The sequence below is a fragment of the Bombina bombina genome, chromosome 3 (assembly GCF_027579735.1).
Source record: "Bombina bombina isolate aBomBom1 chromosome 3, aBomBom1.pri, whole genome shotgun sequence".
NCBI classification, from domain to species: Eukaryota; Metazoa; Chordata; class Amphibia; order Anura; family Bombinatoridae; genus Bombina; species Bombina bombina.
Genome location: NC_069501.1, coordinates 1268798807 through 1268816137, shown reverse-complemented (window position 1 = coordinate 1268816137; position 17331 = coordinate 1268798807). Strand labels below are relative to the sequence as shown.

The window sequence follows — 17331 nt, the reverse complement described above, 5'->3', positions numbered from 1 at the left end:
ATTTATGTGTTATTATGTGTATATACATATATATTTATGTGTTAATATGTCTATATACATATATATTTATGTGTTACTATGTGTATATACATATATATTTATGTGTTACTATGTGTATATACATATATATTTATGTGTTACTATGTGAATATACATATATATTTATGTGTTACTATGTGTATATACATATATATTTATGTGTTACTATGTGTATATACATATATATTTATGTGTTAGTATGTGTATATACATATATATTTATGTGTTAGTATGTGTATATACATATATATCTATGTGTTATTATGTGTATATACATATATATATTTATGTGTTAGTATGTGTATATACAGATATATTTATGTGTTACTATGTGTATATACATATATATTTATGTGTTACTATGTGTATATACATATATATTTATGTGTTATTATGTGTATATACAAATATATTTATGTGTTACTAAGTGTATATACATATATATTTATGTGTTATTATGTGTATATACTTATATATTTATGTGTTACTATGTGTATATACATAGATATTTATGTGTTAATATGTGTACATGCTTATATACTTATATATTTATGTGTTAATATGCTTATATACTTATATATTTATGTGTTAATATATGTACATGCGTATATACTTATATATTTATGTGTTAATATATGTACATGCGTATATACATATATATTTATGTGTTACTATGTGTATATACATATATATTTATGTGTTACTATGTGTATATACATATATATTTATGTGTTATTATGTGTATATACATATATATTTATGTGTTAGTATGTGTATATACATATATATTTATGTGTTAGTATGTGTATATACATATATATTTATGTGTTATTATGTGTATATACATATATATTTATGTGTTAGTATGTGTATATATACATATATATTTATGTGTTACTATGTGTATATACATATATATTTATGTGTTACTATGTGTATATACATATATATATATGTGTTATTATGTGTATATACATATATATTTATGTGTTACTATGTGTATATACATATATATTTATGTGTTATTATGTGTATATACTTATATATTTATGTGTTACTAAGTGTATATACATATATATTTATGTGTTACTATGTGTATATACATATATATTTATGTGTTATTATGTGTATATACTTATATATTTATGTGTTACTATGTGTATATACATATATATTTATGTGTTAATATGTGTACATGCTTATATACTTATATATTTATGTGTTAATATGCTTATATACTTATATATTTATGTGTTACTAAGTGTATATACATATATATTTATGTGTTACTATGTGTATATACATATATATTTATGTGTTAGTATGTGTATATATACATATATATTTATGTGTTATTATGTGTATATACATATATATTTATGTGTTACTATGTGTATATACAGATATATTAATGTGTTACTATGTGTATATACATATATATTTATGTGTTTAATATGTTTATATACATATATATTTATGTGTTACTATGTGTATATACATATATATTTATGTGTTAGTATGTGTATGTACATATATATTTATGTGTTACTATGTGTATGTACATATATATTTATGTGTTACTATATGTATATACATATATATTTATGTGTTAATATGTGTATATACATATATATTTATGTCTTACTATGTGTATATACAGATATATTTATGTGTTACTATGTGTATATACAAATATATTTATGTGTTAGTATGTGTATATACATATATATTTATGTGTTAGTATGTGTATATATACATATATATTTATGTGTTACTATGTGTATATACATATATATTTATGTGTTACTATGTGTATATACATATATATTTATGTGTTATTATGTGTATATACATATATATTTATGTGTTAATATGTCTATATACATATATATTTATGTGTTACTATGTGTATATACATATATATTTATGTGTTACTATGTGTATATACATATATATTTATGTGTTACTATGTGAATATACATATATATTTATGTGTTACTATGTGTATATACATATATATTTATGTGTTACTATGTGTATATACATATATATTTATGTGTTAGTATGTGTATATACATATATATTTATGTGTTAGTATGTGTATATACATATATATCTATGTGTTATTATGTGTATATACATATATATATTTATGTGTTAGTATGTGTATATACAGATATAGTTATGTGTTATTATGTGTATATACATATATATTTATGTGTTACTATGTGTATATACATATATATTTATGTGTTACTATGTGTATATACATATATATTTATGTGTTACTATGTGTATATACATATATATTTATGTGTTATTATGTGTATATACATATATATTTATGTGTTAATATGTCTATATACATATATATTTATGTGTTACTATGTGTATATACATATATATTTATGTGTCACTATGCGTATATACTTATATATTTATGTGTTATTATGTGTATATGCAGATATATTTATGTGTTACTATGTGTATATACATATATATTTATGTGTTACTATGTGTATATACTTATATATTTATGTGTTACTATGTGTATATACATATATATTTATGTGTTACTATGTGTATATACATATATATTTATGTGTTATTATGTGTATATACATCTATATTTATGTGTTACTATGTGTATATACATCTATATTTATGTGTTACTATGTGTATATACATATATATTTATGTGTTACTATGTGTATATACTTATATATTTATGTGTTACTATGTGTATATACATATATATTTATGTTTTACTATGTGTATATACATATATATTTATGTGTTACTATGTGTATATACATCTATATTTATGTGTTACTATGTGTATATACTTATATATTTATGTGTTACTATGTGTATATACATATATATTTATGTGTTACTATGTGTATATACATATATATTTATGTGTTATTATGTGTATATACATATATATTTATGTGTTACTATGTGTATATACATATATATTTATGTGTTATTATGCGTATATACTTATATATTTATGTGTTAATATATGTACATGCGTATATACTTATATATTTATGTGTTAATATATGTACATGCGTAAATACTTATATATTTATGTGTTAATATGCTTATATACTTTTATATTTATGTGTTAGTATGTTTATATACATATATATTTATGTGTTAATATGCTTATATACTTATATATTTATGTGTTAATATGCTTATATACTTTTATATTTATGTGTTAATATGCTTATATACTTATATACTTACAGTATAGATTTATGTGTTAATATGTGTAAATGCGTATATACTAATATATTTATGTGTATAAATATATATTTATGCGTTACTCTGTGTATATACATATATGTTTATGTGTTAATATGTGTATATACATATATATTTATGTGTTACTATGTGTATATACATATATATTTATGTGTTACTATGTGTATATACATATATATTTATGTGTTACTTTGTGTATATACATATATATTTATGTTACTATGTGTATATACATATATATTTATGTGTTATTATGTGTATATACAGATATTTTTATGTGTTATTATGTGTATATACATATATATTTATCTGTTATTATGTGTATATACATATATATTTATGTGTTACTATGTGTATGTACATATATATTTATGTGTTACTATGTGTATGTACTTATATATTTATGTGTTAATATTAGTGATGTCACGAACATAAAAATTTGAACCTCCATAGACTTCAATAGGCAGGCGAATTTTAAAACCCACAGGGACTCTTTCTGGCCACAATAGTGATGGAAAAGTTGTTTCAAGGGTACTAAAACCTGGACTGTGGGATCCATGGCAAAACTCCCATGGAAAATTACATAGTTGATACAGAGTTAATCCATAAAGGGCATAAATCACCTAACATTCCTAAATTGTTTGGAATAACGTGCTTTAAAACATCAGGTATGATGTTGTATCGATCAGGTAGTGTAAGGGTTACGCCCGCTTCACAGTGCGCAGTGTAGGTGATATACCTGCCCTGACCATGCTTTGCAGACCAGGTATCAGTGGTCATATGGACCCTTGCCCCAACACTGTGTGCCAGACATGCCATTATAGCAGACTTATATGGCTTTGGCGTTGCTTTTTGGTAATTAGAAGGCTGCTAAATGCCACTGCGCACCACACGTGTTTTATGCCCAGCAGTGAAGGGGTTTATTAGGGAGCATGTAGGCAGCTTGTAGAGTTAATTTTAGCTTAAGTGTAGTGTAGTAGACAACCCAAAGTATTGATCTAGGCCCATTTTGGTATATTTCATGCCACCATTTCACCGCCAAATGCGATCAAATAAAAAAAAATTGTTCACTTTTTCACAAACTTTCGGTTTCTCACAGAAATTATTTACAAACAACTTATGCAATTATGGCATAAATGGTTGTAAATGCTTCTCTGGGATCCCCTTTGTTCAGAAATAGCAGACTTATATGGCTTTGGCGTTGCTTTCTGGTAATTAGAAGGGTGCTAAATGCCACTGCGCACCACACGTGTTTTATGCCCAGCAGTGAAGGGGTTAATTAGGGAGCATGTAGGCAGCTTGTAGAGTTAATTTTAGCTTAAGTGTAGTGTAGTAGACAACCCAAAGTATTGATCGAGGCCCATTTTGGTATATTTCATGCCACCATTTCACCGCCAAATGCGATCAAATTTAAAAAAAAACATACATTTTTTTTTGCAATTTTAGGTTTCTCACTGAAATTATTTACAAACAGCTTGTGCAATTATGGCACAAATGTTTGTAAATGCTTCTCTGGGATCCCCTTTGTTCAGAAATAGCAGACATATATGACTTTGGCGTTGCTTTCTGGTAATTAGAAGGCCGCTAAATGCTGCTGCGCATCACACGTGTATTATGGCTAGCAGTGAAGGGGTTAATTAGGTAGTTTGTAGGGAGCTTGCAGGGTTAATTTTAGCTTTAGTGTAGAGATCAGCCTCCCACCTGACACATCAGACCCCCCCGATCCCTCCCAAACAGCTCCTTTCCCTCCCCCACCCCACAATTGTCCCCGCCATCTTAAGTACTGGCAGAAAGTCTGCCAGTACTAAAATAAAAGGTTTTTAATTTTTTTTTAATTTTTTTAAGCATATTTACATATGCTGTGGTGTAGCATCCCCCCTTAGCCCCCAACCTCCCTGATCCCCCCAAAACAGCTCTCTAACACTCCCCATTTGTCTTATTGGCGGCCATCTTGGGTACTGGCAGCTGTCTGCTATTATTTCACAGTCAAAAAAGTGTTTTTTTTTTTTAAATGTACACTACTGTTACATCAGATATGAGTGGTGGCACTGGGCAAGTGGGCACAGTATACGCTGTGAGTCTGACACACACGCTGGCAGGCAGGCAACTGCAATTAGATTACACAGGAAAAAAAAAAAAAAAAAAGCAGACTGATGTTCTAGCCCTAAAAAGGGCTTTTTGGGGTGCTGTCCTTACAGCAGAGATCAGATGAGTCCTTCAGGACTGTAGTGGACACTGAATGCACTAGCCTAGCTATCGATTTTCCTATTAAATCAGCAGCAGCTACACTGTCCCTCCTCTCACTAAGAATGCAGCTTCCAAATGAATCTAAAATGGATGCTGTCCAGGAGGTGGGAGGGTCTGGGAGGGAGGGTCTGCTGCTGATTGGCTGTAATGTGTCTTCTGACTGTGAGGTACAGGGTCAAAGTTTACTCAATGATAAAGAAAATAGGGGCGGACCAAACCGTGGCCGGACTTTTGGCCGACGGACACTTGGCCGAAGGACACTTGGCCGACGGACATTTGGCCGACGGACATTTGGCCGAAACACAAGTGGCTGTCAGATAACAGTCCGGCACAAGATAGATAGATTTGATAGATAGATAGATACATAGATTAGATAGATAGATCAATAGATGCAATAGATACATTTGATAGATACGATAGATAGATAGATTTGATAGATAAATAGATAGATTTGATAGATAGATAGTTTCCCAGACAGAGAATTACAAAACGTGCGGCCTAGGACCCATGGTAAGGTTCCCAGAGGCAGTTGCGGCGCCCGAGGCTGTGATTAGAACAGAGCACTCTGGTAACGCATCTGCCCTCGGCCGAAATCGGAACATTCTTTAGCTTTCCGTCTGCCAAATGTCCTTCTGCCAAAAGTCTTTCTGCATTTTGTCAGAGCACCGACCAAACATCGCATATGTTCGCCGTCCGCGGTGAACGCAAACATGCTATGTTCACCGGGAACTATTCGCCGGCGAACTATTCGTAACATCACTAGTTAATATGTGTATATGCTAGGTGGTTTGCCGTGTCTAGCAGCATGAGAATGAGGCTACCATTGGATCCTATGGAAGCTCGCTCTCATGAGCGCTTGGCTTCCTGGCAATGTGAACGCGAGGTCACATTCGCATTGTGCCTCACTTGTAATACCAGCGTACATTTACGTGCGCTGACATTACTGAGTGGAACATAAATATCACGCTCATGTAAGCGCAATATTGCTCTCTTCTTATAATCTACCTGAATTAAAAAGACATTGATTGTAGGATATACACTGTGAGGAGTATTCTTACTTATTATTTTTTTAAACATATATGCCTCTTGTCATTGGCTTATCTGTCCAGCTAGCTCCCAGTAGTGCATCTCTGCTTCTTTAACAAAGGATACCAAGAGAATGAAGCAAGTTGTTTAAAACTGTACGCTCTATCTGAACCATTGAAGACATTTTTGTCCTTGTTTGTAAGGAACATTTGGTTGGGAAATATAATCCAGGAATTTCCAGGTTTACATCTTTGCCTGACAATTTTTGTTTTAAGAGGTCAATAAACATTTCTGATTGTAACATAAATTGTTATCTTCCTAATTGGCCTCAGCATACATGACTAGATAAGATATATTCTTTTTTTTTACTCTCATCTGGTATGTGGATCTATTTATTCCTAAACACATAGATGTACTTATATAAACACATGCATTAATACATAAACACATAGATGTACTTATATAAACACATATCTGCACACATATACACATTGTAATCATATACAAAAATACACAAATGCATTAATACATAAACACATAGATGTACTTATATAAACACATGCATTAATACATAAAAACATAGATGTACTTATATAAACACATATCAGCATACATTTACACATTGTAATCAAATACAAGAATACACACATGCATTAATACATAAACACATAGATATTTTAAAATAAACACATGCATTAATACATAAACACATAGATGTACTTATATAAACACATGCATTAATATATAAACACATAGATGTACTTATATAAACACATGCATTAACACATAGATGTACTTAAATAAACACATGCATTAATACATAAACACATAGATGTACTTATATAAACACATATCAGCATACATATACACATTGTAGTATTATGCAAAAATACATACATGCATTAATACATAAACACATAGATGTACTTATATAAGCACATGCATTAATACATAAACACATAGATGTACTTATATAAACACATATCAGCATACATATACACATTGTAGTCATAAGCAAAATACACACATGCATTAATACATAAACACATAGATGTACTTATATAAACACATGCATTAATACATAAACACATAGATGTACTTAAATAAACACATGCATTAATACATAAACACATAGATGTACTTATATAAACACATGTCAGCATACATATACACATTGTAGTCATATGCAAAAATACACACATGCATTAATACATAAACACATAGATGTACTTATATAAACACATTCATTAATACATAAACACATAGATGTACTTATATAAACACATGCATTAATACATAAACACATAAATGTACTTATATAAACACATGCATTGATACATAAACACATAGATGTACTTATATAAACACATGCATTAATACATAAACACATAGATGTACTTAAATAAACACATGCATTAATACATAAACACATAGATGTACTTATATAAACACATGCATTAATACATAAACACATAGATGTACTTATATAAACACATATCAGCATACATATACATATTGTAATCAAATACAAAAATAAACACATGCATTAATACATAAACACATAGATGTACTTAAATAAACACATGCATTAATACATAAACACATAGATGTACTTATATAAACACATGCATTAATATATAAACACATAGATGTACTTATATAAACACATGCATTAATACATAAACACATAGATGCACTTACATAAACACATGCATTAATACATAAACACATAGATGTACTTATATAAACACATATCAGCATACATATACACATTGTAGTATTATGCAAAAATACACACATGCATTAATACATAAACACATAGATTATTATTATCGGTTATTTGTAGAGCGCCAACAGATTCCGCAGTGCTATAAACAAAGGGGGAGTACAACAAAACAATTATAGGGATCAAATGGGTAGAGGGCCCTGCCAAGAGTTGCACTGTTGTAGTCAGCTCTTAAGAAGGTGATCTACAAACAGCTGGACTTTTAGACTTACATGCTAAGGGGGTTCAGGGGATAGCAATGGAGAAGAGGAACTGGTATCAGGGGAGGTTAGTGTAGGTTGTATGCATCCCTGAACAGTAGAGTCTTTAGGGAGCACTTGAAGCTTTTAAAACTAGAAGAGAGTCTTGTGGAGCGAGGCAGAGAGTTCCACAAGATGGGAGCCAGTCTGGAGAAGTCCTGTAAATGGGAGTGTGATGAGGTGACAAGAGAGGAGGAGAGTAGGAGGTCATGAGCAGAGCGAAGGGGACGGGAGGGAGAGTATCTGGAGACAAGGTCTGAGATGTAGGGGGGAGCAGTGCAGTTGAGGGTTTTGTATGTCAAAGTGAGAGTTTTGTGTTTGATCCTAGAGGCAAGAGGAAGCCAGTGAAGGCATTGGCAGAGAGGTGCAGCAGATGAAGAGCGACGTGTAAGGAAGATGAGTCTGGCAGAGGCATTCATTATGGATTGTAAAGGAGCTAGGCGGCAGGTGGGGAGACCAGAGAGGACAGAGTTGCAGTAATCAAGGTGGGAAAAAATGAGAGAGTGGATTAAAATCTTAGTTGTGTCTTGTGTAAGGAAGTTTCTAATTTTAGAGATGTTTTTAAGGTGGAAGCGGCAGGCTTTAGCCAAGGACTGAATGTGAGGAGTGAAGGAAAGATCTGAGTCAAATGTGACCCCGAGACATCGGGCATGCGGGGTAAGGGTAATGATGGAGTTGTTGACAGTTATAGAGATATTGGGGGTGGAGATTTTGGAAGAAGGGGGGAAAATGAGGAGCTCAGTTTTGGAGAGATTTAGCTTGAGGTAGTGAGAGGACATCCAGGAAGAGATGCGAGAAAGACAGTTAGTGACACGGGTTAGCAAGGAAGGAGATAGGTCTGGTGCAGAGAAGTAGATTTGGGTGTCATCGGCATACAAATGATATTGGAAACCGTGGGACTTAATTAGGGAACCTAGTGATGACGTATAGATTGAGAAGAGAAGGGGACCGAGGACAGAGCCTTGCGGTACTCCGACAGAAAGTAGTGACGGGGCAGAGGAGGCCCCAGAGAAGGCTACACTGAAGGTACGGTTTGATAGGTAGGAAGAGAGCCACAAAAGGGCTGTGTCACAGATGCCGAAGGATTGGAGGGTTTGGAGCAAAAGAGGGTGGTCGACAGGGTCAAAGGCTGCAGACAGATCAAGGAGGATAAGCAGAGAGAAGTGGCCTTTTGATTTAGCTGTAAGTAGGTCATGGTGACCTTAACAATAGCTGTCTCTGTGGAGTGATAGGGATGAAATCCCGATTGCAGCGGGTCAAGAAGGGAGTTTAACGTAAGGAAATGGGATAGGCGTGCATATACTAGTTTTTTCGAGAAGCTTGAAGCAAGAGGGATATAGGGGCGGTAGTTGGATGGGGAGGTAGGATCAAGGGAAGGTTTTTTGAGGATAAGTGTGACCAGTGCATGTTTCATCGATGAGGGAAATGTACCAGTGCTGAGGGAGAGGTTGAAAATGTGTGTTAGTATAGGGGTAAGGGTAGCAGAGAGGGAGGGGAGTAGCTGTGAGGGGATAGGGTCAATGGGGACAGGTAGTGAGGTGAGAGCGCAGTATAAGTGCCGAAACTTCTTCCTCAGTAACAGGGGAGAATGAACTAAGTTTCAGGTTATGAGGGTTGTGGTTGAGTGAGAGCATTTGAGGGGGGGGGGGAGAATGGAATTATGTTGAGAGCTGATTTCATGTCTGATGGAGTCAATTTTGTTAATGGAGTGACTGGCAAAGTCTTGAGCTGACAGAGAAGTTGTATTAGGAAGTGGGGGAGGGCGGAGGAGAGTATTGAAAGTGGAGAACAGACATTTTGGGTTTGAAGAAAGATTAGAGATAAGAGTAGAGAAGTAGTGTTGCTTGTGGAGATTGAGGGCAGAGCACCAGATTAATTGTGCAGCACCATATTTTTATTTCTTGTTTTTTGCTTTTGAGATGAGCTGCAGGGGAGAGAGAGAGTGTTTAGGAATAGGTAAAGTTCATGAGTACAAAAGTAAGCTGTTTTCCAGAAGGCTACCTGTTGTAAGTTAGAGGGCAGTTGAAGCAGTTGAGTGTAAAAGTCTGTGTATTTTCTCTGAGTTCTGAGAGAGGATGTGTTTGGAAATCAAGCTGAAGAGAGAGATATATTAGGTTAATGATGGCCCAGCAAAAAGTGTGTTAAATGAGTGGGAGGGTAAATCTATTGACATTTTAAGCTAAGGGTCAATCATGCAGAAACAAAAAAAAAACATAAAAAAAAAAATATTACAGAGGATAAGACTGAGACATACAAAGGGTGAAATAAATCCATTAAGAAATAGACAGATACATGGGCAAGAGCTGCTTAAACTAACTTAACATAATGGCAGACATAAAGTTGATAAAATGTGCAATGAGCTAGAGGTATGCAAATTATGACTAGCACAGCCTGTAATTACAGAGTCATAGTAGTATATACATTTAAAATAAAAACAAAACAAAAGGAATTATCACTAAATATACAAACACATACAATAAAACAACTTAGTAGGTAAAATATAATGAAGCTGTTTTCCAGAAGGCTACCTGTTGTAAGTTAGAGGGCAGTTGAAGCAGTTGAGTGTAAAAGTCTGTGTATTTTCTCTGTGTTCTGGGAGAGGATGTGTTTGAAATCAAGCTGTTGTAAGTTAGAGGGCAGTTGAAGCAGTTGAGTGTAAAAGTCTGTGTATTTTCTCTGAGTTCTGGGAGAGGATGTGTTTGAAATCAAGCTGTTGTAAGTTAGAGGAAGTTGAAGCAGTTTGAGTGTAAAAGTCTGTGTATTTTCTCTGAGTTCTGAGAGAGGATGTGTTTGAAATCAAGCTGTTGTAAGTTAGATGTACTTATATAAGCACATGCATTAATACATAAACACATAGATGTACTTAAATAAACACATGCATTAATACATAAACACATAGATGTACTTATATAAACACATGCATTAATATATAAACACATAGATGTACTTAAATAAACACATGCATTAATACATAAACACATAGATGTACTTATATAAACACATATCAGCATACATATACACATTGTAGTCATAAGCAAAAATACACACATGCATTAATACATAAACACAGAAACTAATTGAAAATGTAGTGGCAACTCAACTGGAAGCCCATCTATCACGCCTAAACATATTAGATCCTTTCCAGTCAGGCTTCAGATGCCGCCACAGCACTGAAACAGCGCTAGTCTGAGTGCTAAATGATCTCCTCATGGCAAGAGACAAAGGTGATTACTCCATTCTAATCCTCCTGGATCTCTCAGCTGCATTTGACACCATTGACCATAGGATTCTAATAGAGCGCTTGCAGTACATCTGTGGTCTAGGAGGCACAGTCCTTAACTAGTTTAAATCTTTCCTCGCTGGTAGATCACAGAGAGTAATATCAGGATCAAGCTCATCAGCACCAACAGAACTGGCCTGCGGAGTTCCACAAGGATCTATCCTGTCTCCCATGCTATTCACAATTTACTTACTACCACTGAGGGACATCATTAACCGACATGGCCTAAGGTATCATTGTTACGCTGATGACACACAACTCTACTTCTCCTTTGCTCCAGATACTACAGACCCAGCATGCAGCATAAACAATTGCTTAACAGACCTCATAGAATGGATGAATGCTAGCTGTCTCAAAGTGAACCCGGACAAAACAGAGTTACTCTTGGTGAGGGGACCCCGGGCATCAAAAATATCCCACAATCACCCAAATGGCCTGCAGCTTGGAGGCTCTAAACTTATTAGTTCAGCAAAGGTAAGAAACCTTGGAGTGCTGATTGACGCTGGACTATCTAATAAAATCTGCCTACTTTCATCTGAAAAACATAGCCAGGATACAACACTTAATTCCACCGGATGATATGCCAACATTAATCCATGCATTTGTAATCCTCTAGACTAGATTACTGCAATGCACTTTACTTGGGCCTCCCAAAAAAAGAACTCCATCGCTTTCAGACAGTAGAAAACGCAGCAGCCAGACTATTGACCAATCAAACTCGCTCCTGCCACGTAACACCTGTTCTCCACTCCCTGCATTGGCTTCCAATTAAATGGCGAACATATTTTAAAATTGGCCTGCTGACCTTCAAAGCATTAAACAACCAAGGCCCACAGTACCTGAAAGAGCTCTTGACACCCTACATCCCATCCCGTTCACTTAGGTCAGCCAACACATCCCTCCTCTCAGTGCCAAGAATAAGGACAAACTCAGGCTCCAGAGCATTCCGGCCACGCTGCCCCTACTTTCTGGAGCTCTTTACCGTGCGCAATCAGAGAGGGCACCATCCTTACAGACTTTTAAAAAAAAGCTAAAGACCCACCTCTTCTATCAGGCATTCAGTCCGCTTATCTGATCTTCAGAAACTCCTAACTTTTATGTCTTATGTTGGTATATTTGTAAAGTGCATTGAGTCTCACAGGCAGAAAAGCGCTATATAAATCGCAAATTATTATTATTATTATAATTATTATACTTATATAAACACATGCATTAATACATAAACACATAGATGTACTTATATAAGCACATGCATTAATATAAACACATAGCTGTACTTAAATAAACACATGCATTAATACATAAACACATAGATGTACTTATATAAACACATATCAGCATACATATACACATTGTAGTCATATGCAAAAATACACACATGCATAAATACATAAACACATAGATGTACTTCTATAAGCACATGCATTAATACATAAACACATAGATGTACTTATATAAACACATGCATTAATACATAAACACATAGATGTACTTATATAAACACATGCATTAATACATAAACACATAGATGTACTTATATAAACACATGCATTAATAATTAAACACATATATGTACTTATATAAACACATATCAGCATACATATACACATTGTAATCAAATACAAAATACACACATGCATTAATACATAAACACATAGATGTACTTAAATAAACACATGCATTAATACATAAACACATAGATGTACTTATATAAACACATATCGACATACATATACACATTGTAGTCATAAGCAAAAATACACACATGCATTAATACATAAACACATAGATGTACTTATATAAACACATATCAGCATACATATACACATTGTAGTATTATGCAAAAATGCACACATGCATTAATACATAAACACATAGATTTACTGATATAAACACATGCATTAATACATAAACACATAGATGTACTTATATAAACACATATCAGCATACATATACACATTGTAGTCATAAGCAAAAATACACACATGCATTAATACATAAACACATAGATGTACTTATATAAACACATGCATTAATATATAAACACATAGATGTACTTATATAAACACATGCATTAATATATAAACACATAGATGTACTTATATAAACACATGCATTAATACATAAACACATAGATGTACTTATATAAGCACATGCATTAATATAAACACATAGCTGTACTTAAATAAACACATGCATTAATACATAAACACATAGATGTACTTATATAAACACATATCAGCATACATATACACATTGTAGTCATATGCAAAAATACACACATGCATAAATACATAAACACATAGATGTACTTCTATAAGCACATGCATTAATACATAAACACATAGATGTACTTATATAAACACATGCATTAATACATAGAACACATAGATGTACTTATATAAACACATGCATTAATACATAAACACATAGATGTACTTATATAAACACAATGCATTAATAATTAAACACATATATGTACTTATATAAACACATATCAGCATACATATACACATTGTAATCAAATACAAAATACACACATGCATTAATACATAAACACATAGATGTACTTAAATAAACACATGCATTAATACATAAACACATAGATGTACTTATATAAACACATATCGACATACATATACACATTGTAGTCATAAGCAAAAATACACACATGCATTAATACATAAACACATAGATGTACTTATATAAACACATATCAGCATACATATACACATTGTAGTATTATGCAAAAATGCACACATGCATTAATACATAAACACATAGATTTACTGATATAAACACATGCATTAATACATAAACACATAGATGTACTTATATAAACACATATCAGCATACATATACACATTGTAGTCATAAGCAAAAATACACACATGCATTAATACATAAACACATAGATGTACTTATATAAACACATGCATTAATATATAAACACATAGATGTACTTATATAAACACATGCATTAATACATTAACACATAGATGTACTTATATAAACACATATCAGCATACATATACACATTGTAGTATTATGCAAAAATGCACACATGCATTAATACATAAACACATAGATGTACTTATATAAGCACATGCATTAATACATAAACACATAGATATACTTAAATAAACACATGCATTAATACATAAACACATAGATGTACTTATATAAACACATATCAGCATACTTATACACATTGGTAGTCATAAGCAAAAATACACACATGCATTAATTACATAAACACATAGATGTACTTATATAAACACATGCATTAATACATAAACGCATAGATGTACTTATATAAACACATGCATTAATACATAAACACATAGATGTACTTATATAAACACATGCATTAATACATAAACACATAGATGTACTTTTATAAACACATGCATTAATACATAAACACATAGATGTACTTAAATAAACACATGCATTAATACATAAACACATAGATGTACTTATATAAACACATGCATTAATACATAAACACATAGATGTACTTATATAAACACATGCATTAATACATAAACACATAGATGTACTTATATAAACACATGCATTAATACATAAACACATAAGATGTACTTTTATAAACACATGCATTAATACATAAACACATAGATGTACTTAAATAAACACATGCATTAATACATAAACACATAGATGTACTTAAATAAACACATGCATTAATACATAAACACATAGATGTACTTAAACACATGCATTAATCCATAAACACATAGATGTACCTATATAAACACATATCAGCATACATATACACATTTAGTCATATAAAACAATACACACACATGCATTGTTAGTACACAGTTAATATTATGTATGTACTTACAAAGTTAATATTTTGTATCTATTCAATGTTTCCACCCTTCTCCTTGTCTGGGGATCATGATCCCGATCTATAAATTTCCGGTACCGGTAAATAATGCCACTTACCCGCACCGTAATTGGCTAATATATACATTTTTAATTATATTTATATGGAATCTAATTATAATTGTTTTTTTTTTTTGTTTGTCTGTTTATCCCCATCCCCTCCGGATCAGTCCTACAGGACCATAATCATACTAGGAGATAGTTATATAATGTCCTCATATTATGTCCTCATTTAACTGTCACCAGTTTGGGTTCATGTTCCCGACATCCTTAACTATTGTAATTTCCCTTTTTTTAACTGCCGACAGTTATGTGTCACTTCTAATTATCCCCATATACATTTCCGGTAAAAGCGAAACTGTTAATTACGTCATTTACCTATAACAGCAAATGACGCTACGGACCATGGCCGATCAACATACACTCATGGAACGGTCCAGTGAAAGATTTGCCAACATCACTATATTAGGATGATGCACCTCCGTATCTATGTTATACTTCTGTCTATGTTCTATAAGCTTCACGCTATAACTATATCTGCAATAATCTCTATGCATCTAAAAAAAAACAAAAAAAAAAACAAACAAACAAAATAATTCCCTAAACATGAAGTGGGCGTATCTCTATGCATCTCAATAACCCAGAATTCCCTAAACAGGAAGTGGGCGTATCACTATTTTTGGCGCCAAAATGACCACTTATGATTGATCAGTAACCTTATATAAAGCCAGTGATGCCCCTAATTTTATTACTGTCTTGAAAAATGTACTTATATAAACACATGCATTAATGCATAAACACATAGATGCATATCAGCATACATATACACATTGTAGTCATGTACAAAAATACACACATGCATTAATACATAAACACATATATGTACTGTACTTATATAAACACATTGCATTAATACATATGTACTTATATAAACACATGCATTAATACATAAACATACATAGACAAATACTTTACTTATGTAAACAGCACACAATGTACACAGACAATATATATAGTAATAGTGTCTGACAATCAGTAGCAGTAAGAAGCTGTAGCCTTAAGTGCATTAAAGACCTGTGCAGTACTTTTAACCCTTTTACTGGTTCCATAATAAAAAGAAGAATTGATATATTAATATAATTATTATAATAAATTCTAGACATTTAATCACACACGACTAGACTCATGCAGTGTCACATGTTCATACAAGTACAAGTTATAGCTAATGAAATTACATAAATACCTTAATTATTTGTATTGAAGACATCAGAGTGATGGCAAGAAGAAGACTTGATCCACTTAACCCCATCCTGAGCATCCTTCTGAAACCAAAGACCATCCATGAATCTCCTTGCTCAGTACAAGCTAAGAAATGGTTATGGCCTCATATTCACTAAATACTGCAGTTCACGAGGCAGTCTGAGAAAAGTCAAATAGCCAAAACTCACAGGCCCGCATCTTTCTGGCACTTGTCCATGAAATGCTAAGGCTCTCTCTTGTGTTAGAACTGCTTGATAGCTTCT

The 17331-nt window shown here is 32.4% G+C and overlaps 1 protein-coding gene across 3 annotated transcripts in view; it reads right to left on the bottom strand.

Moving 5' to 3' along the window:
- ART1 (ADP-ribosyltransferase 1) overlaps positions 1-17331 on the bottom strand; it is a 136759-nt gene that overhangs the window by 102528 nt on the left and 16900 nt on the right. For 2 of the 3 annotated variants that reach the window (XM_053708813.1, XM_053708816.1), the window contains exon 2: positions 17052-17130. In XM_053708813.1, the coding sequence (XP_053564788.1) occupies positions 17052-17130 (79 nt within the window). The remainder of the gene's footprint in view (positions 1-17051; positions 17131-17331) is intronic. The other variant, XM_053708815.1, reaches the window with a different exon arrangement.